The 20922-nt window shown below is 40.7% G+C and overlaps 1 protein-coding gene across 3 annotated transcripts in view; it reads right to left on the bottom strand.

Moving 5' to 3' along the window:
- LOC124480088 (exostosin-1a-like) overlaps positions 1-20410 on the bottom strand; it is an 89661-nt gene extending 69251 nt beyond the window's left edge. The window contains exons 1-2 of one of the 3 annotated variants that reach the window (XM_047039168.1): positions 18514-20410; positions 960-4464 (exon numbers count right to left, since the gene is read on the bottom strand). In XM_047039168.1, the coding sequence (XP_046895124.1) occupies positions 3348-4464; positions 18514-19454 (2058 nt within the window). In that variant the 5' untranslated portion in view covers positions 19455-20410 and the 3' untranslated portion in view covers positions 960-3347. Of the gene's footprint in view, positions 1-959; positions 4465-18513 lie in introns of those variants that run through there. The other 2 variants (XM_047039177.1, XM_047039161.1) reach the window with 2 other exon arrangements.
- Between the last annotated feature and the right edge of the window lie 512 nt (positions 20411-20922).

Here is a 20922-nt window from a genome sequence, read left to right as displayed (position 1 = left end):
GCCTCACTGTTCCAATACTTTTGGAGGGCACTGTATATAGCCAATTAGCCAGTGCAACAACACTACAAATATCTTACTCGTTGCATAGCACACCCAATAATTGCCGTGTTTGTCTTCCTTAATGGCTAATGGGTGTGCTATGCAACGAGTAAGCTATTTGTAGTGTTGTTGCATTAGGCGAAGACAAACACAGCAATTTGTCAACAAGTGAGGAATACTGGTAAAAATCCAATACGTATTGTCAACTTTAGCAAATGGATTGTATGTAATCTTGCTAGATAGTTAGCTAACGCTAGCTAGCCAGTGACTTCTGACGTTCCTTGTTATTGTCATTCAGTCGAAACATCAGTTCAAGTTCAGCTGTACCGCAATTTGCGTCATTTTCGATGTGTCATGACATTTTGGTGAATTCCGTTATGTCTAATTTTGTTCAGGGAGATTGATTGCTTAAAATGAGTGAATATGTACGGTGGCCCTGAAGTGCAAATCACACCCCCTAATATGAGTACACTTCTAAGATTGTTGTTTGCCAGGCATCAACAGAACAGAAGACTAAAACATTATTTGCAGGCGATGAGGGAGTGAATGTGACCGTGCACCGTGTGTGCACCTTTGAACAGGGGGGCTTGGCCGGAGCGTAGTTCAACATAGACTTGACATTTTCTCAGGGATTTTGTTCTTTATTTAATGTTTATTCATTGTTGTGATCGTTGTTGTGTTTATTTGAAAGAAATGCATTCTTGCAGGGCAAAATAAAGTTTGAAAGTTGCAATTCCGTTTTCGTGCAAAAGCGTTTTTAACTTTTTTTTTTGGAGGGGGGGGGGGGGGGGGGGGGGGGGCACGAGTGAAGCTCGCCCAGAGCGCCAAATGTGCTAGGACCGCCCCTGAGACTTAAGGTGATGATACACAGGGCAACTTTATGAGCAATGTTGCCGGGCGATGTTGCTTGGGCACTTTCGCATTGAGAATGGGCAACATATTTTTATCAGGATACTTTAGATCAGTCGTGGGCAACTTTTTGAGATCCTCCAATCAGAATGCTAGCCACCGATCACGTGACCGGCTTGGAGATTTCAGAAAATGTTCAAACAAGATGGCGGCCTCTCAGCGGCAGTGGAGCGAAGAAAAGGAGCGTCAACTAATATCTTTTTATGCTGGTAAAATGTCATGTGTAAACCCATAACAGAAAATTTGCTTAATTTAATGCTTAAAATAGCAATAGATGTCAAATTTAATGTGTCCAGGCTGTAATTTATACATTGAATATTTAACGTTAGTTTTGATAACTGCCGTTAGCCACCGCTCCATAGACTTTCTATGGGATATAGCTAGCTAGCTAACTTGAGGTGAATTTGCTACATAACATGGTTAGCTAGTTAGCCTACCTGAAAGTTAATTACAGTAGCTAGTTACCCTGACGTGTTTCGGCAATTCACTTTTAACAGTGGTTCTCAAATTGAGGCGACGGAGAAGGTACGCGAACAAAATTGGCCGTTTATTTAATTCTACCCCATACTATGCATTTTTAGCAGGTTAAATGCCGTAAATACATGACATCCAAATTAAACTGAGTCAAAAGCAAACGAAAATTGCACACATTATATTACTGCTGTTCTCGACAATGTACCTTTGTAAAAGTGGAGATTTAGCACTTACTAGCGTGAAGAACAAGTATAAACACAGACAGTGCAGTGTATGAGAGGGGGTATGCAGAATGATGTTAAATGCCTCGGGGGTACGCCACTCTAAAACGTTTGAGAACCACTGACTTGTAATAAATGAAGGGCCGCTCATCGATAGTTTTTTTGTCTTGTTTTTAAGTTGGAGCAGTGTTTGTCTAACATCACCGTCTCTTATTGTATCCTTGTATACAGAGCACGACTACTTGTGGAACCCAAAGGCAAAGCTATATAAACACCGGGACCTTAAAACGAGGGACTTTCAGATGCTCTGTCAGAAGCTGTCAGATGAGGACCGATATATAACCGGTACATCCTGTTGTGAAAATTGTTTTATGCATATTTTTTCAAGTTCTAATGGCTATTGCAATAATGTTGTTGTAGTAAGTTAGTTATTATCGACAACATGGTTCTTACTGCGTTACAGTCATGGACAAAGGTTTAAGAACAGATCAAAATAATTTCTGATCTATCACTATGGACATTATCGATATTATTGAAAATGAATTAATGTTACGATATCTTTATCGAGGGAAGTCATTACTTCGATAGTTATTTTTATCGATTTATCGCCCAGCCCTAATTTCTACAGTTAATTCCACATTTCTTCATAATATAAACTGTGTGTAAACGCATAGTTAAAAAAAAAAGTATGTGATATCACCTATAGATTATTTATGTTACAATATTATGTTCCTTTTTTTCTCAGAGGAAGATATCAAGAGGAAATTTAAAAACCTTCGCACTGTGTTTTCGCGGGAGCATGGCCTGGTTCTGAAGAGCAGTAAATCGGGGGCCGGCGTTGAAGAGGTTTTCCTCCCAAAGTGGAAGTATTATTACATCCTGTCTTTTCTCCGTGATCCCTGCACCCCTGAAGAAAGTTGTGACAATTTGTCAACAGTTTTGGCTGCTCCCTCAGCATCCCAGTTCCCAGAGAACATCTTATCTTCTCCTTCTCCTTCCACATACACTCCTACAACTCCACCTCAACCCCAACGCCACAATGCTGTGTCTGAGCCCAAAAAGAAAAAAATGGATAAAGCTACAGAGGCAGTAAGCTATGGGTGTTCTGAAAAGAAAGGCCTCCTCACAGCACACTGGCTTTTTACAGTACTTAGAAAGTTGCCTAGAAAGTCTGCCAGACAACAAGGTGAAGAAGCTGAAAAGACAGATAATCGAGTTGGCTCACTCTGTCCAAGATGAGGAGTAGTATGTATAGGGATTTGATTCAACAGTAATTTAACTTATTTGCGTATTTTATATTTTGCATTTGCCAGGGTAGCTGAATTGAAAATGAAAAACAAAACATGTATTTGATTGTAAAATTGTATTTATTATCTTTTTGTATTCTGAATTTTAAACAAATGGAGTATGTATATTAGTATGTATAGTAATCTGCAATTTAACTTATTTAATAGTAATTTAACTTCTTTAATTGTGTATTTTATATTTTGCATTTGCCAGGGTGGCTGAACTGAAAATAAAATCAAACAAAATGTATTTGTTGCATTTCATTCATTATCGTCTTTTTGTATCCTGCATACTGCATTAATGAAACAGATGGGTAGAGGTTATGGAAGTGTGGACGAAGAATAAGTATTCAAGACAAAGCGTTCTCTTGCCAGCTTACTGCTCCGTTTGTGTTGAAGTAGCTGCAGTACTCCTCTCTCACTTGTTTTGCTGCAAAGATGAATTTCTGTCTGAGGAAGCTGCAATAGGGCGCATACATTCTGGTTCTTCCCTCCAAGCTCTGTGATTAAGTCGACCTGTTTCAGTGTCCTCCTGATCCACCAGACTGGGAGGTGTGTAGGTGTAACGGGTGAGGGATTCAGTTCTTAGGTAATTGTGAAGAACACATGCTGCCTTTGTTATTATTACAGCCTTGGAAGGCTCCAGTGCAATTGCTTGGCGAAAAACTCTGAATCTGTTTGCCAAGATTCCAAAAACATTCTCAACACAACGACGTGCACGAGAGAGCCTGTAGTTAAAGTTTCGCTTGTTGTTATTCAGTTGTGTCCTTGGGTATGGTCTCATCATCCATGGCTTCAAACCAAAAGCCTCATCAGCCACGACAACATAAGGGACAGGGGTTTGACGGCCAGGCAGGTCTTCTGGTGGTGGTATGTTCAGTGTGTTGTCTTCCAATGCCCGGCTCAGCCCACACTTGGCCCAAACTCCCCCGTCGCTAACTCTGTCATTTGTCCCTACATCAATATAAATAAATTTCAGGTCTGCATCTACTAGAGCCATGAGAACTATTGAATTAAAACCTTTGTAGTTATAGTAATGAGACCCTGAATTAGGTGGCGGAAGGATGTTGACATGCTTGCCATCTAAGGCCCCAATGCAATGTGGAAAGTTCCACCTCTCCTCAAATCTGGTGGAAATGTGTTTCCACTCCTCTTCTGTGGATGGCACTTTGAGGTAATCCTGTTGTAATGCCTTGTAAAGAGTCTCACAGGTCTCGACTACTATCCTGGAAATGCTGTGCCTACTAACCCGGAATGTGTATTCCAGAGAGGAGAAGGTCTGTCCTGTGGCCAAGTACCTCAATGTTATTGCCAGTCTCTCCCCAACAGGTATTGCCTCCCTCATCACTGTGTCTTGCCTTCTTAATGATGGTTCCACCAGGCTCACCAGACTATTAAATGTGTTTGGCGCCATTCTTAACCAGTTTCTGTAACCAGGAGCATCTTCGTCAGCCAGCTCCCTCAGTGGTTGGCTGTAACACCCCCTCTTCCTCCTGAGCAGCCATCTTCTGGTCCATGTCCTTTTTTCTGTTTTGCTGAGATGAATTCAATTGAAAGGTTACCAGATATATGCTATATATACACACACGACATTTAAGCAAAAGAAAAGAAGAAAAGATGGTATGTATGTATTTGTAATATGAATTAATTTATGTAATAAAATGGCAAAAGTTTTGTGTTATAAGTGATGCTTACTTAAGTAAAATTATTGTTGAAGAAGCCAAGACAACAGTGACAGCTGCAAAAGTTTCAGCATCCATATTTGTGGTGTGTCGGCTGCTGCCAACTGTCAATTGCCCTAATGAGTTGCACTGTGTCTCATCTGGTTGCCCGTTGACGGCAACATTGCCCGGCAACATTGCTCAAAAAATTGCCCCGTGTATCATCACCTTTACTGTCAACTTTATATTTAAACAAAATGCCACGAAATTCACACTGCCTTCAATTTCACATCAGTGTCGAAATGCGACCTGTGTTTTATATGTTCAACCTAGAAAACCAAATGTCTATTAATGGATATAACGTGATCTCACAAGACGTGTTAATAATGTAATAAATAAAAGCTCGAGAAGTGTGTCTAAAATATACTTGTTTGAACATTTGCCTTAGAAAGGGGCATATTCATAGAACCATATAGGCTACAAGACGTTCCAATCAGATGTAAGTGGGGGTGAAACGTAGTCACTGAGGACCTTCATTGTCCCACAAAAGCAGTCTGGCACGATCAAAAAAAGAATAATGGGTGTGTTTAACAAAAGCTTCTGAAGGCAAAACTAATATTATTTAAATATATATCATTTCCTATTGTGGTTAACAGTTAAACTTTAACTGTTAAAGTATTAATCTTCGTCTTTGCTCCAGATAGACATGTCAACAATCTATGCTCGCGCTTAAGATAATATATTTGCCATCATGTCATGAACGTTTTTACGAAAAATCAAATCCGTTTTAAAATAACGGGAATAAACTATGTTAACAACATTTCATGTATGTGTGACAACGATTTGCTAAACTTGCAACAACAAGGCAGGCAACTCAAGCCATTTCTCCCTGTGCTCATTCAATATAGGTCTATGGCTCATTCTGCTCCATGTAAATCGGCTATCGGGCAATGTGAACTTTTGTGCTCGTGCCCTGTTAGTATCCGCCAGCACATTTGCAGGCAACATTTCATGTATGTGTGACAACGATTTGCTAAACTTGCAACAACAAGGCAGGCAACTCAAGCCATTTCTCCCTGTGCTCATTCAATATAAGTCTATGGCTCATTCTGCTCCATGTAAATCGGCTATCGGCCAATGTGAACTTTTGTGCTCGTGCCCTGTTAGTATCCGCCAGCACATTTGCAGGCAACTTTTATTGACGTAAGCAAATAAATGAGGTGCTAGTTTACCCATTTCGGATTGGTCTCAAACTTAGCAAAAATCGGGAGAAATTATTCTATTAAAAAGCCAGTAGTATGAACCAGGTTCGAGAATCCAATAAAAATTATTGGGGGAGATAGTTTTGTAAATGTTGACTGGAGTTAATAGAATAAAAACGACAGTAATATTGGTATTGCATTACCTAACCGTAATGCAATACCACCTACATCCACCGGGGCCGTTGCTTCAAGCCGAGGGGCGAGGGGTGGGGGCTTGACCTTTCCAGAGGTCCGCAAACGATTTACGGACCTAGCAAGCGGTTGCCTTGGAGATGTTGACAACATGGCGTCTGCACCAGATTTGTCGTGGTTGATTTGGGATTTTCCAACGTGTTGTTATATTATATAAAAAAACGAATATGGACTTTCGACAGATCTACCAACACCTTTGTAAGCAGACATTTGTTAAAACGTTTGTTAACCGAGACCGTAGGTCGAGGTCAACAAGAAGTCCGCATTTGCAGTTTGTCGTATTACCTGACTTGGTAACCACCTGTTTGTTTACTACACCTATTTGCACCGAACATTGCTCTGCTCTTTGTCGGATTTCCAAAAGCCAAACAACTTCCAAATAACTGAACAAGACTAACCCTTTTTATCAACAATTTCTTCATTGGAAGTTGCTCCCTCGCCATGGCTATCGCTGCCACTGTTTTCGGCAATAAGACTAATTTTCCGCGGTTAACATTAGCTACTCCACTTGACGTGTTCAGTATATTTTAGTGAGCGTAGACTACCATTTCTCCGCAACTTCCTGCTGCATCACAGAAATTAAATGGACTGCTGTTCCTAATTGTTCTCTATCGACATTATTGAAAATTAATTAATGTTACGATATCTTTATCGAGGGAAGTCATTACTTCGATAGTTATTTTTATCGATTTATCGCCCAGCCTTAGCTGATGTGTCTTTTATGTAGGGTGAAATGGAATAAGAAATGCAAAACAAAATGTCTGAAAGGGGTGTATTTATGTTAATGTCCACATTGCCTCAATATCTTTGTGTCAATAAATCCAATATCATTTTGACTGATTTGTTTTTCAAACCTTGGCTTCGAGATGACATCATTCTGAAGTAATACCATGTGCAATTTCATGCAATTTGAACATTGAAATGTCAACCGTTTCTTACCTTTGTCCCAAAGCCGACCAAAGGTAATACTCTGCCCTTTCTAATCATAAAATCTCAGCAGTTGGTGCGTAGCAAAGAGGATAGAGACACTGACTTGTAACTTTATGCTCATGAGTTCAAATCCCCATTCAGCCTATTGTTGTTGGCTGAACATGAAGTCGATTTGCTCTCTTGTTGTCCAACTCTTGACCTTCTACATTGTACATTTTTATAATATTTTGCCATTTTGCGGAGGAACCCGCATCGCTGCTTGCAGCTATATATTTTTATACATTTTTTATGAACAGAACATTATTACACATCTTTGAATACACATATTACAAAGATAACAACAATCGCACACTAGGGGGTGCTTGATGTAGAATTTACAAAATATATTGAAAAGTTTACAGGTCCCCAAAGTCTACACTGCTTTTTGCTTCATTGAGAATCTTATTGAAACAAAGTAATGCTAAATTTCTTTCTTAAACAAAATAAAACAAGGCTTTTTACTAGTGCTGTCAAACGAGTAAAATATTTTATTGCGATTAATCGCATTCATGTAACAGTTAACTCGCGATTAATCTTAATTAATCACACATTTTTATCTATTCTAAATGTCCATTGATATCTTTTTGTCCCATTATTTGTTCTCATTTTGATGCACTTATCAACATGGAAAAGTGGATCGGATTGCTTAGTGCAAATGTTTTATTATTATTGTTTTATTGAAAACAACATTGCAATCGACTGGCTTTGACGAGGGTGCGGAGAATTTGCATCAGTTGTGTGCTTGGCCATCAAGTGTTATTTCAGACTGGACTTGCTGCGATGATAGCTCAGTTCACAACGACAAAACACAAAGATCACTTTGGTCTTGTCAATGGAACTATTTGGCAACTTTTTTAAAGTGAATGTTCCATTCAGAATTGTGTTGGCATCCATTTCGGCCTCTCGCGCTCGCCATCCACTCAAAACGTAACATTAGCCTACTACTCTTTAGCCGGGTGGCAAGCCCAAACAAGAGTGTGCAGCGTGCCTGTTTTACATTTACATTTAGTCATCTAGCAGACGCGCTTATCCAGAGCGACTTACAGTAAGTACAGGGACATTCCCCTCGAGGCAAGTAGGGTGAAGTGCCTTGCCCAAGGACACAACGTAATTTGGCACGGTGGGATATCGATCCGGCAACCTTCTGATTACTAGCCCAACTCCCTCACTGCTCAGCCATCTGACCCCCCAGTTTTGTTTCCGGTTTAGCTAGATCCGGTGTGGTGTTGTAGTTTTTCTAACATCAGTAGTTGCTGCAACAGCATGTGAAAAAAACTCAAAGTTTGCTTGGCCAAAAAGAATGTTACTCTTATCTTCCGAAAAAAAGTACCCCCCGGAATAAAAGTACCCCCCGGACAAATCCTCAAAATTTTAAAAAAGTACCCCCCGGAAAATTGCCAAATCAGCACGCAAACTGTGTCCATATGCGATCAAAATGTGTTCCTATCAGTGTAAGTGCGCATCTTTTACTGTCACTTGCAATCAGGAGTAGAAATGGACAGCAAATATACCATTGCTAGGAAAAAACTTAAACACTTGTAGTTTGGAAATACATAAGCATTATTAGAAATGTTCAAAAAAGAGGCTGTTACAAATATATGTTAGTTTTCCTCAAAGACTTACAGTCAACATGACTGCAACATAACATGAAAACCACTGGACATACTTAGTTATTACAAAGTAAAAAAAGAGTCTGTCTAGTTACAAACATACATGTACTACTACTATCACTTTTCCTTAAACAGCTTACAGTCAACATGACAACCACTACCAAATAAAGCATTAGGAAAATACTTCAATGCCTGTAGCTTGGAAATACATAGTTACAAATCTGTCAAATAACAAACATGCCATGACTACTGGTATACGGTACCTCAACAAACTTATAGTAGACACGATTGCCGCGCAGCACAATTGCAGGTGCAGATTAAATGACATCATCTCACAGCACCTCATTTTCCGCGTATTGTGCGACATACAATCCTGAACTTGCACCAGTACTAGTTACACCTTCAAAGTATCTACTGTACTTGAGTTTGCAAAATATAAAAAAGTAAATGCCCTGGGATTTCTATTTGACGATGAGAGGGTCGTTGTTTATAGGTTGTGACTGTCATGCTGGTGTGCTGAATGGGAACCGTTATGTGAGTGTACAGTAGCTAGAGCTAACATCCGAGCCATAATGAGGCTCTGGCTAACATTTACTAGCTTGCACTGACAACCAGTTGGTAGCTAATGTCGTTGGCTAATGTAAGCTACTTGCCAGTAGCTAGCTAGCTAAGGTAGCTAACGTTTTCACATCAAAGAGTTCAAATTCCGAAAAGAATTCATGGAATTTTCTAAAATTATGTCTCGATTTTCCCCCTCAAAAATAAACGTACCGTCCAAAATAAGAATGTACCGGGTGGATTTTTCGGGTCAAAAAAATAAACGTACCGGTACGTTTATTCGGAAGATGAGAGTAATCGCGCAATGAAAAAATTGGCTCTGTTAAAATGGGTTTGCGTTAACGCTGTTAATAACGCGTTAACGCTGTTAATAAGGCGTTAAACTGACAGCACTACTTTATACATGAAAACTTACATTTGTGAATATAGAACTTTGCCATTAGTACAATAAAAATTGATCAAATAAACTTGATTACGATTGTCTCTACAGTCCTCTAAGAGACACTTTTCCAGTGTTGTTCACCTTTCTCTCTCTGACTAGACTGCATCATCACAGAAAACCCTACCGAGTAGGCGCATGCCGCACTTGTGAAATGTGGGACTTGTAGTTTTTAAACGGTGGTAAATAGATTTCAGTCATTTATAATCTTAAATTGCACACTGTGCTTGTAAAAAAAATCTAGTTCCCACATATCTATTTTCAGGCACAAAAGTGAGTGAAATATTCGCACTGAAGAGCCCTGCCGTGCACCTGCAGTAAATGTGCACTGTCATGTTGTCAAGATGACACAACACACAGCCCTTAAGTGGAGACAGTTGCAAAAACAGCTAAACCCGTAATAAACCAACTAAAGAGGGAAGCCAGGAGACCCAGCCTCTGGGGATCTACACATGGATCCTAAACCTGCAGCCAAGCCAGCTTCCAGACTGGTCCAACATCCATTATTATCCATCTCCATTCCTTCATCAAGCCATCCTTTAATCCAGGGCTGAAATGTTACACAGATCTGGGAACAGCACATCACCAGGGCTTAGCCAGCACCCAGGATTAAAACAAGCTAGCCTATAAATATACCACAGAGACTAACCCCCTCTCCCCTCCCCTCCCACTTCAAGCAGAAGCTCTTAATTGGACACAAGCTGTGAGAGCTTTCAGTTTCAGGATAACATTGGACTGGCTCTGCTTCATGGCAGTTCACTTTATTTGGCTGCATTTTTCCAAGGTAGTGGCAGCTTCACTGCGACCTGGAGTTTGCAGATGAACAGAGAGAAAGGAGTCACGATAAGCTCCGAGGCTAAGGTGGCAAATATCTAAGTAATTCACATTGCTGAAGTCCTGCATTTTTTCAATAAGGAAAATTATGTAATATTTCTAAAAAACGATCCCAGCAACCACAGCAAAGGAAAAATTATTATTTATTAGACTCAATAAACTTATATTGTTACTTACTTGTTAAACTTACAATGATGTTGTTCTTGATTTAAAATGAGGACAGTTGATACTCAATGCATGTGGATATTATAATGGGAAAGCCTCTTGTAATGTTCTATTTCCTTGACTTACTATAGATGATTTATCGGACCCAATTTCCTCTAGATTCCTGTAATCCCCAAAGCTCCGTTTGAAATGTAGATGTGTAACTCAAATCTCATCTAGTGGAGATGCAGAGCTCATCACAGTCCCAAAGGAATGCCTGGGCCTAGTGTAGAGGAGTCTGAGTAAATTACCAGCCAGCCTAGAAATGCAACCATACAGCCAGCCTGGCCCTGCAGCTATACAGCCTAGCCCCGCAATTATACTGCCAGCCTGGCCCTACAGCTATACATACAGCCTAGTCCTGCAGCTACACAGCATATTGACTGACCTGTGGCACAATATAGCCTAGTTATTTCATAGCTCTGAATATTTATTTTGGCACAAATAACATATTTTTGGACAAATTACTTAAGCTCTGAGACAAGTTCAGTTCCACTTGTTTGCAAACTTAGTGTGACAAGATTAAGAGTTGCATCTTATTGATCCCTCTGTATTTCAGGAACTGTGTGTATCAAGGAAATCATTCATTACAATGTACGTGGTATAGGCCTAAGCTTTAGAGGGTGCATTCAGGCTATACACAACTTCCTTGCTGTCAGTGAGAGAGGATAAATGGGATTTGTTCTACAATGGGCCATAGCCAGGGAGAAAAACATTTACTTCCACCTAGTTAAACTACAGACTGCACTGTCTGACTCGCTCCCAGTCAGTCCCTACCCAGGAAACTCAGCCTGATAAAATAACACAGAACATGGGGCGTACGTACCGCATGACCACATGAATAATCTGCGGAGATTTTACAAGAGGCCATGTCTATCTAGTACCGCAATGGAGCGATAGAACATTGCAGGAAACTTTAACTACTTATTACTGAATTGAGCCACAGACGTGAGCCACGTCTGTCCCTTTGAATGTGCATTTCCAAATGTAAAATGTAATGTGACTGGATTAGAACGTAAACCAACGACTAAGCTCGGTTCCCTCAATTAGTGTTGTGAAACAACCTTACTAAGAATTGGGAGACTTTTAAACTGATTAGACTGGCTAATGTGGCTAGCACGATGTGAAGGGGTCATTAGTCCATCTAATTCCTATCAAATACCTAGCCAGAGTCTCATGTTCATTGAACTGGACAGCAGGATATGACTTTACTTCTAGTGCTGTCAGTTTAACGCGTTATTAACGGCGTTAACGCAAACCCATTTTAACAGCGTACATTTTTTTTACTGCGTGATTAAAGTTCTTTTTGGCCTAGCAAACGTTTTTTTTCACATGCTGTTGCAACAACTACTGACGTTAGAAAAACTGCTAGACCGGAAACAAAACAACAAACACGCTGCACACACTTGTTTGGAAAGTTTACTTTTAAAGGGGCAATTGACTGCAAAACCGATTTTACCTTGTCATTGTTGAAAAACGACAGTTCGGAGGGTAAACTGAACATACCGTGAATATCAAAGTCCATTGACACCTCTTTCCTATTCAAATCTCAAAAAGAAAAAATTTGGCTGTAAAACGCTAGCTTTTCAACAAAGCCACCGGTCCTACGTAGGACCGGTGATCGCCCTCTTATTGGCTCTGGTCTGTATCTTTGTCACGCCCCAGAATTTACATCCAGACCAGCCGAGGTAGCGTCTATCTCCGATTCTAGTTTAGCTGCGCGCTGCTCTGTGTAGGCTACTTATTAGGAATTACAAAGAAGAACGGTTTGAATTATAACAAGGATATTGAAAATGGACTACCGTCGTAAATGCTGTGTTCCAGGCTGTACAGGGAAGGCTAACACTCACAGTCTTCCCAAGGAGCCAAACATTCAACAGGCATGGCTGCTGTTGTCTATGAGAAGATCCCGGCGAAGTTCGACACTCAATCATTCATTTGCTCTGAACATTTTACCCGAGACGGTTTTGACAACCTTGGACAATTTCAAGCAGGATATGCTAGGAAGCTGAACCTGGAAAGAGGTGCTGTTCCAACCGTATGCTCATTGCAACCGCAAGCTATAAGGACAGTATGATGTTGTGCTAACAGTCATTAGCAATGCTAACGTTTCCTGTATATGGCATACCAGGTAGAATGCTAAATACGTTTCTACACACATCAAATGACTCTAGCTAGACTAGCTGTAGTCGGCACTAGAAGGGAAGCTTCCGAAAAATAGCCAGAAAACGAACTGCAGTCTGGCTTATTGCTAACGCCTGTCTAGATAATCTATTTGAAAGAACTGGATAAAGGCAGGTTTTAGATACAGGATACGTTAGCATTGCTAGTAACTGTTACTAGTAACACCTAGACTGTAGGCATGTAAACAAGTTTAGCTTGCTAGTTAACGCAAGAGCATAGAATGTGTGATAATTTAGCCTAGTTTATTGGCAATGGGGCTAACGTTGATTCATGTTCCTGACTGTGTTTCATTCAAATAAATAACCTGTGTAATGAAAATCTACAATTCACGATGCATGTTTGTCCAGATCTTTGTCATGTTATTTTACATCAAGATATCTAGAGCTAGCCTAGCTAGCTATCTGAAGCCGAGTAGAATCACGATATGGTTTGGTTGCTAAGCTGTAGCCTAACGTTCTACCCACCTAAGTCAATCCAGTTTGCTTCAACAACAGAAGTGGAAACAAGTAATGTTATCATTTCAAATGATATATAGTCAATCTGTTGAAAACAGTGTTGTGTAGACACAATAGATTTATTTGCGCGTTTTTATTTCAAGTCTCCAACTTCGGTGTTTCAGCGAGTGCTGCTGTTGGCCGTGTTACGTTTTTGCTCCCAGCTTCACTCGTTGACAACCAACCAATCAGCGCGCAGCTTATCATACCATAAAAGGAGAAAATCTAGTGTTTTTTCCCGGGAACATTTCAGAGGATCTGTCAGAGGGCATAGAACAGCACCCGGGCCATTTTTAACCCAACCAATGTTACACACCCTATTCGGAGACCTTAAGGAACAGTGTGAAATACCCAAAAAACCCAGTCAATTGCCCCTTTAAAAGAGTTGCCAAATGGTTCCATTGACAAGACCAAAGTGATCTTTGTGTTTTGTCATTGTGAACTGAGGTATCATCGCAGCACATCCAGTCTGAAATACCACTTGATGGCCAAGCACACAGCTGATGCGAATTCTCCGCCCCCTCGTCAAAGCCAGGTAATTGCAATGTTGTTTTCAATTAAAAAAATTATATTTGCACCGAGCAATCCGATCCACTTCTCCATATTGATAAGAGCATTAAAATGAGAAAAAGAAATTGGGACAAAAATAAATCAAGGGACATTTAGAATAGATACAAATTTTGAGTTAACTATGACATTAATGCGATTATTCGCTATTAAATATTGTAATCGTTTGACACAAACTATGGGCACCCCATAAACAAATTATGAACTGATGATAAAACTACACATTTGTATTATTTGTTAAAAGCACACCTATTTTGATCAATGAATCATCATTTGAGCGGCCAACATTTTGCCAGAAAGCAGAGTTCGACATAAGCGATGGCCAGAAGGCCCGGGGCCAGTAAAGCCAATTTTTTTGCCTTTATTTGAGCGCAAAATAGTTGAGCTTTATGTAAAATACACATAGCCATTTTTCAATTGGTAAAACCTTGTCTAGTGAAATGTCTTTTTTTCTCTTAATTTTTCACTTTAGTCATATCCTTTTAAATTCTCGTGCTGTCAGGGGGTGCTGCAGCACACTCAGCACTCCTAGTTCCCGCGGCCATGGCCCCGCCCCTCGACTTTTCATTGCCAAAGATCAATTTAACACAACTTTTTTTATGTGTATTGGAATTGTTTCTTTATTTTTCTGTTTCTCTATGTTCTTGAGAGTGCCTGACGCAATGTTCCCAATTTGTTTATTTTTTTTCAATTAACCACTCAACAAGGAGTCACTGGGTATTATTATGTAAAAATCAATGTGTAAGTAATTGCTAATGGTACAGCAGTTCACTAATAAGTCAAAACAGCCAACAAGTGTCTACCTCACTTACTCACCATCATCAGCATCTTCACTATCCCCTTCACTAGTATCTGTAGTAGCCCTACTTTCTGGTATTCGTTCTTGGGTGGGGTCTGGCTCTGTAGACAGCAAGGACAGTCAGTGACTTGAGTAGACTTATCAATATTTCATATCTTATTTAATTTCATATTGCTTTTGTACACATTTATGATTATATTTTCTGGAACAACTGATGAAGAACTAGCATTAACATCAAAAAAATCTAAATTGGCTTATCAATGCCACAGCTCCCTAGAGAAACAGCTTCTCTTTATTATTTTATGAGGATGGCAAGCTGTAAGATCAGCCCCTGCTTAACATTAACAAGACTCATGTCAACAGGCTACCATAGCAGTTTAGTTTTAAACAACACTCAAGTAAGAATGGAAAATCCTATACTGCTACTGGAATTTTTGACAGCGTATTATAACGTTTGGCGAATTATAACCTTACTGATCTTTTCTGTGGATGATATTTAGCGGATAATTTTGTAATGTCAGCCTTGTCAGAAGATTATTAACACTGCTGACCACACGTAACGTTAAACGTTAGTGTCATTCGGTTAACGCAGTTATGTAGCTGGCTAAGCGCTAGCTCCTAACATTAGTCACTCCAACATCGTAATGTTGGACGAAGCGAGCTAAGCTATTTCTCGTGAACCACAGACTGTGCAGCTAGCTAAACACTCTCCTTTCTTAAAAAACAAATCGCTGATATTCTGGGCCCCTGATGTGCGCCGGGTCTCTTTTCTTCCTCTCCTCTCTTTTTTTGGTGTCCCGATTTATGTTTCTGTTTTGGCATTGTCAGTTCTCTATTGATAACCAGCTGGCTGCTGCTGCAGTTTGGGAGCTTTAACGTTACGCGCAAATTTTTGACCAAACCATTTTTGTAAAGAAGGGTGTTATTGCTCGGAAAATATAAACTTTTTTTTTCAAATTTTGCTTGATTTTGTGGCTTTGTTTAAACTCTGATGCATTAGTATTAGGGGTGGAACGGTACATGTATTCGTACCGAACGGTACGGGCGTCACGGTTCGGTAAATGAAATTACACGGAGAATACACGGTATAAAATTTAAAAAAAACTTGTGTGCAATTTAATTAATGTAATGCGGAACTACTGGAACTACTCGTGTTCTTTAGGAACACCTCATCTGTAGCCCCGCCTTAGCTCTGATTGTCGCCGTCACCTGTGTAGCCGGGCTGTGCCTGAGTGAGTCAGAGATAGCTAGCAGCAGATAGCTAGCAGCAGCACTAAAGACGAATATGGCGAGTGGTGGCGACACACACGAGCTAGAGGACCCGCCGACTTCGGTTTCCCAGTCACTTAATGCTACTCTCGTACAGGCTAGAGAGTAGTGGATGGGTCAAGGACTTCGTGAGGAGGTATTCTATGTACTTAATAAATAAGAGATGCTGTATTTTCAGTTGTATAACTCTTATTTCGTTTACAAGTTACATACGGAGTCTGGAGATTATGTGGGGTACTTACTATTTACTACTTTACACACTTCATACTGTTGCAGCTAGCTCAGGGGAGAGACTGTAAGTGATAGGAGACATACACAATAAAAAAAAAATTGGCTTCAAGTTCTCAGTGCTCCAGACAGTTTTTTGAGACAGTGCGAAAATGTTTTACTGGTAGTGCGAGAATGTTTTACTGGTACTCGCGCATGTGCAACCTACACATTTTGAATGTATTGGGTGTGTACAAAATCAGCACACGTTAGCAACGACTCATAGATACGACGATCTGGATAAGAGCATCTGCTAAATAAATGACTAATGCTCGTTCTAGTAAGAAAGCGATATCAGCAAGCCCTCAGCATTAGTACCGCAGCTAAAAGTCTAGTAAAGTTAGGCTATTTTTCGCTATACCTAGACTACGAACATGTCTTAATACTTATTTAGCACTAGCGTTGCTGCTACTGTATCCCTGCCGGTGTTTGCGCTGTTGCTCAGCAAGTAGCCTGTTGTGGTGTAGGAGGACTGATCGACAAGCGCATCATACATTTAAGACATTTAGCTAAGACTTGCATGTACAGTAGTTAGTCTGGAGCCCTGCTTCTGCATTTTTGTTTTGCCTTTCCCCCCATTGTACCGAACTCGTACCGAACCGTGGTATGAACCGAACCGTGACTTAAGTGTACCGTTCCACCCCTAATTAGTATGGGTATTAGTTAGGCAAATGCATAATAATTTAGTCATAGAAAGGGAAGCCTACATAGGCTACTGGGATATTTGTGGGGCCCCCCCCCCGGGCTGTGGGCCCCTAGAATTTTCATCACCTTTCCCCCCTAAACGACGGCCCTGGATGCGGGGACCACCCTGTCCCACTGTGAAATCAGTCCCAGCTCTTGGCACTGGGAGATCAGACTGGCAGGCCTAGAGAGAGGACTGTCTTGGCAGTAGGGATGTTCATGATTAGCTAATCATGAATTGATTAATTGCCATTAAGAATTTAACCGGTTAAAAATGTATTAACCCATAACATTCGCAGTCTCCATTGTTAGTTTAGAAATGCAATAATTGCACCCCAGTGTTTCCGCTATATTCATCATTAAAGCCGCTGCTTCAGAATTGTATGAAATGTCATGAAGTTGTGACTTTATGACTGCGGAGCTGTCCGTTCCATGGAACTCAAATGTTCTCCTTTGTCTGTCGACTTGAGAGGATGAGAAACAGTGCAAATACTTTCTGCTCACTCAGTCAGGCAGTGACAAACAGGGCAGAGGATAGGATACTAGCTAGCACTAACTTTAGCTAGCTACAGTAGCACTACTACTAGTAGCTAGCAAACTCCAGCTGTTCATTTAAATTGTTTGTGCTTTTTGCATTTTAGTTCTCAATGATTAATAGAGTATTGATTGTTAAAGTGTTCAACTATTGGTCAAGGAAAATGCACGAAATGTGCAACCCTACTTGGCAGGGATGGACCTGTCAAGTCCTGGACCTAGGATAGCCATGTAAGCACAAACCAGACGTCAAAAGGGAGCCGATAGACAATGGGCAGTGTACAAATATACAGTCCGCCACTGAAACTAAGCCATGAAAAGTGTGTGTGACACCTTACTTGAAATTAGGTTACGGTACAAATTAATTTCCCTTGACTTAGAATTCCATTGGACAAGACCACAGAGTGGGAGGTGGACCCAGTCACTCATTCAAGCACAAGGCAACCTCAAACCATGACAGATAGGCTAATCTTACATGAGCTGACGCGTACACCAAGCAGACCATTGTCTAAACTGGGGATGACGTTGGGATCACAGCCCCCTGGGTGTAGAGTCATACAGGGTAATAGGCATTTTTGCACGATGGGGTTGGGTCTGGGAAATGACTGTGCAAACATGGGCCAAGCAGCTTCCCTACTGGCACCACTGGCATTGTTCCCCCTAATCCTCCAAAGAGCCACAGTCAAACCCCCTGCGTGCCACAGTCCCTAGTGAAAACAACACGGGCAGGCTTTTGGGAGATGCGAAGCTCCTTGACCAAACAGAGACACCAGTTTGTTCATCAGATTTAGTCCACTGTCAAACACCTCCTAGACATTGAGAGGGATTTGACCCCACAGTTAAATGGCATGCAACACTTGTCTTGCTTATGGTCAGTATGACACACTCACACAAAAGGTGCACAGGCAAGGCTATGACACATTCAAAATTAAGGATCAAGTTTACACATCAATAAACTGGGAAATCAAGGCTCAGCAAACAGGCAGGCAACATAATTCAGAATAATCAAATAGTCAGACCTGCAAATATAGGCTAATGTTTGTTGCAGAATACTCACCTGTCATACTCTGAATTGTCACGGTCACAGCGGGCATCTTTATGCTTCTGCCAGTCTTTGCCGTGTTTACATGTTGTGAGGAGCACCACATCCTCCGAGTTATGGACATGATACAATGCATTCCTTGTGTCTGACCCTATTCCTGTGAGGTACCGTTTCCCCTTAAATACAAGCATATACTTTCTGAAAGGGGGAATGGTATTATATTTTAAATAACCCCTCTCCCCTCCTGTCCTTGGATGTTCCTTTGAGAAAAGAGGAATAGACACATCAAAGTTGGGTCTGAGGTTTTCCGTGCTAATGCTGGCCTTGGCGAGCATTGCTTCGCCGATGTCAAAGCCAAAGTCTTCTGTGTAGTCAGGCCATGTCCCAGAGTACAAGTTGAAGATAATGTGGTTCTTGCCACCATTCCAAAGAGGCAAGTTCTGTATTTTTGTTTTCAGGTTGTGAACATACTGAGGTGAGAGCTGATCCCTGTCCAAAGTGTCCAAACTCAAGATGAAAAGGCAAGCCTGCCCCGGGTCAGAGGTGTAAAACCGAGAACCCTCAATGGCGAACAAAATATTTTGGTAACTTTCTGACATTTTTTCCCCCTTCTGCTGAGGGTAAACATAAACTTTAAATCTGTTGTTATTGCACTTAGAGAAATCAAAACAGGACTCCATTCTGCAGCGTTTCTTAGTGTAGATACCTGGCACAACATCCCTCTTTTGCCTTGGTGATATGTGAACATTGAAGTCTTCGGTCTCCAGTTGATCGAAGGGGCTGAACGGCTGCAAAGGGCCCAGGAAGTGGGGCCACTGCAAGTTGGAGTGGCGGTACTCATCACCTTGGTTTGTGCCCTCTCTTGATAACGGGAAGTGTACCCCTCCAATGTAGAACAAAAGAAAGAGACATGCACCCGTGGAGAACAGAAATAAGTACCGTTTTTTGGCCTGCATGTGTCCTACGGTCAGGGTAGATGTTACCAATAAATCCAACAACTCTCGCAGTTTTACGTTGATTACTTCCAATGGAACGGCTCCGCCATCCTCCTTCAGTCTGCAAGGGCACGTACCTCTCCGCCGTCTGATTCCTTACCCCAATCCAACGATCGATAGAGCGCATGTGGGCGATTTTTAATGACCATTTCTTTCTCCTCGTCAATAGATTTGTTCAAGAATTCTAGCCATCTGCACTGTGGGGTATCTACCTCTGCCAAATGGTCAGGGATCCAAGTAACCCCTTTTGTTTACCTTTCTTTCCCTAGGTTTTCATCCTCGCTTTTAAGTGTTCGAAGCACTTTCATCAAAAGACTGACTGATCTGAGTCACTCCGGGTAAAAACAAAATCTAGTAATAGACAAAGATATTTTCTTTATCTTGCTGTTAACTAGCCAAAAAGCTACGTGGAGGCTGACTACTTTTTTGCAAGTGCAGAGGCAAGCAAACGAGCAAGTCACAACTGAAAACATTCCACCATGTTCCACAAGACCACGTTTCCAATGACATTGAGACAGATAGTTAGAAAACACTTGTAAAATCAATGTCAATTGCCCAATCTAGTTCAATAAAGCTAGCCAGCTAGCTAGGTGTTAGCTAATCGAAAGGAATCATATGTGGCTTCACTTCGATATAAAACAGCTCTCTCGCCGTCTCGCAACCAGAGAAAAACTTAAGTGTCTTTTGCCATCGAAAACCATTACTTCGCGTAACTTATTTGTGTGGCTAGCTTCGAACAGCATAAAATAAAATGTCCTTTTAAATGTTCAGAAGTAGTAAGATGGTTTTCCAGTAGTTCCTCCAGAGCTATTCCATCCCAAATGTGGTCCAATCTCACGGCAGCCGCTGCTGCTGGTGGTGATGTGACGTCCATCTCCAGCGCAAGGTGCTTCCATCAGTCTCGTCATATCCGAAACAGGCGGAGCTTCCGCAGCACCCATTCACAACACAGAGTTCGGCGCAACAGTGCAAATCATTGACCTTTCATTATCAGTATGCGTTTATTTGAAAAGGGACAGTGTACATTCAGAGATGGACAAAAATACTTGAACATTTATTTTGATGCAAAATACACCTCAAATAAATGTATTAATATAAACTACAAACTACTGGTGCCAGAAAATGTAACAAAATACAATACATGTATTTTGTATATAGGAAATACTTTTTCTGGATTTTCTGTTTTCTCACAATTTGGTATAGCTGAGCATTCAGGTTTGGGCTATATAGTGTAACGAAGCCTAGCTATTAAAAGACAACAACTTGATTGATTATGTTACATAATCAATACATATACTTAATTTATGTATACATATTTGTTTATTAATGGGAAACTTACACATTTCAATGTATTAATCATTCAATATTGTCTCAAAATGATCTGATAATGTTCTTGTGTGGTTTTCAAAGCTTATAATAAATAGTTGTT

The sequence above is a fragment of the Hypomesus transpacificus genome, chromosome 2 (assembly GCF_021917145.1).
Source record: "Hypomesus transpacificus isolate Combined female chromosome 2, fHypTra1, whole genome shotgun sequence".
NCBI lineage: Eukaryota > Metazoa > Chordata > Actinopteri > Osmeriformes > Osmeridae > Hypomesus > Hypomesus transpacificus.
This window is presented reverse-complemented; position numbering and strand designations above follow the sequence as displayed.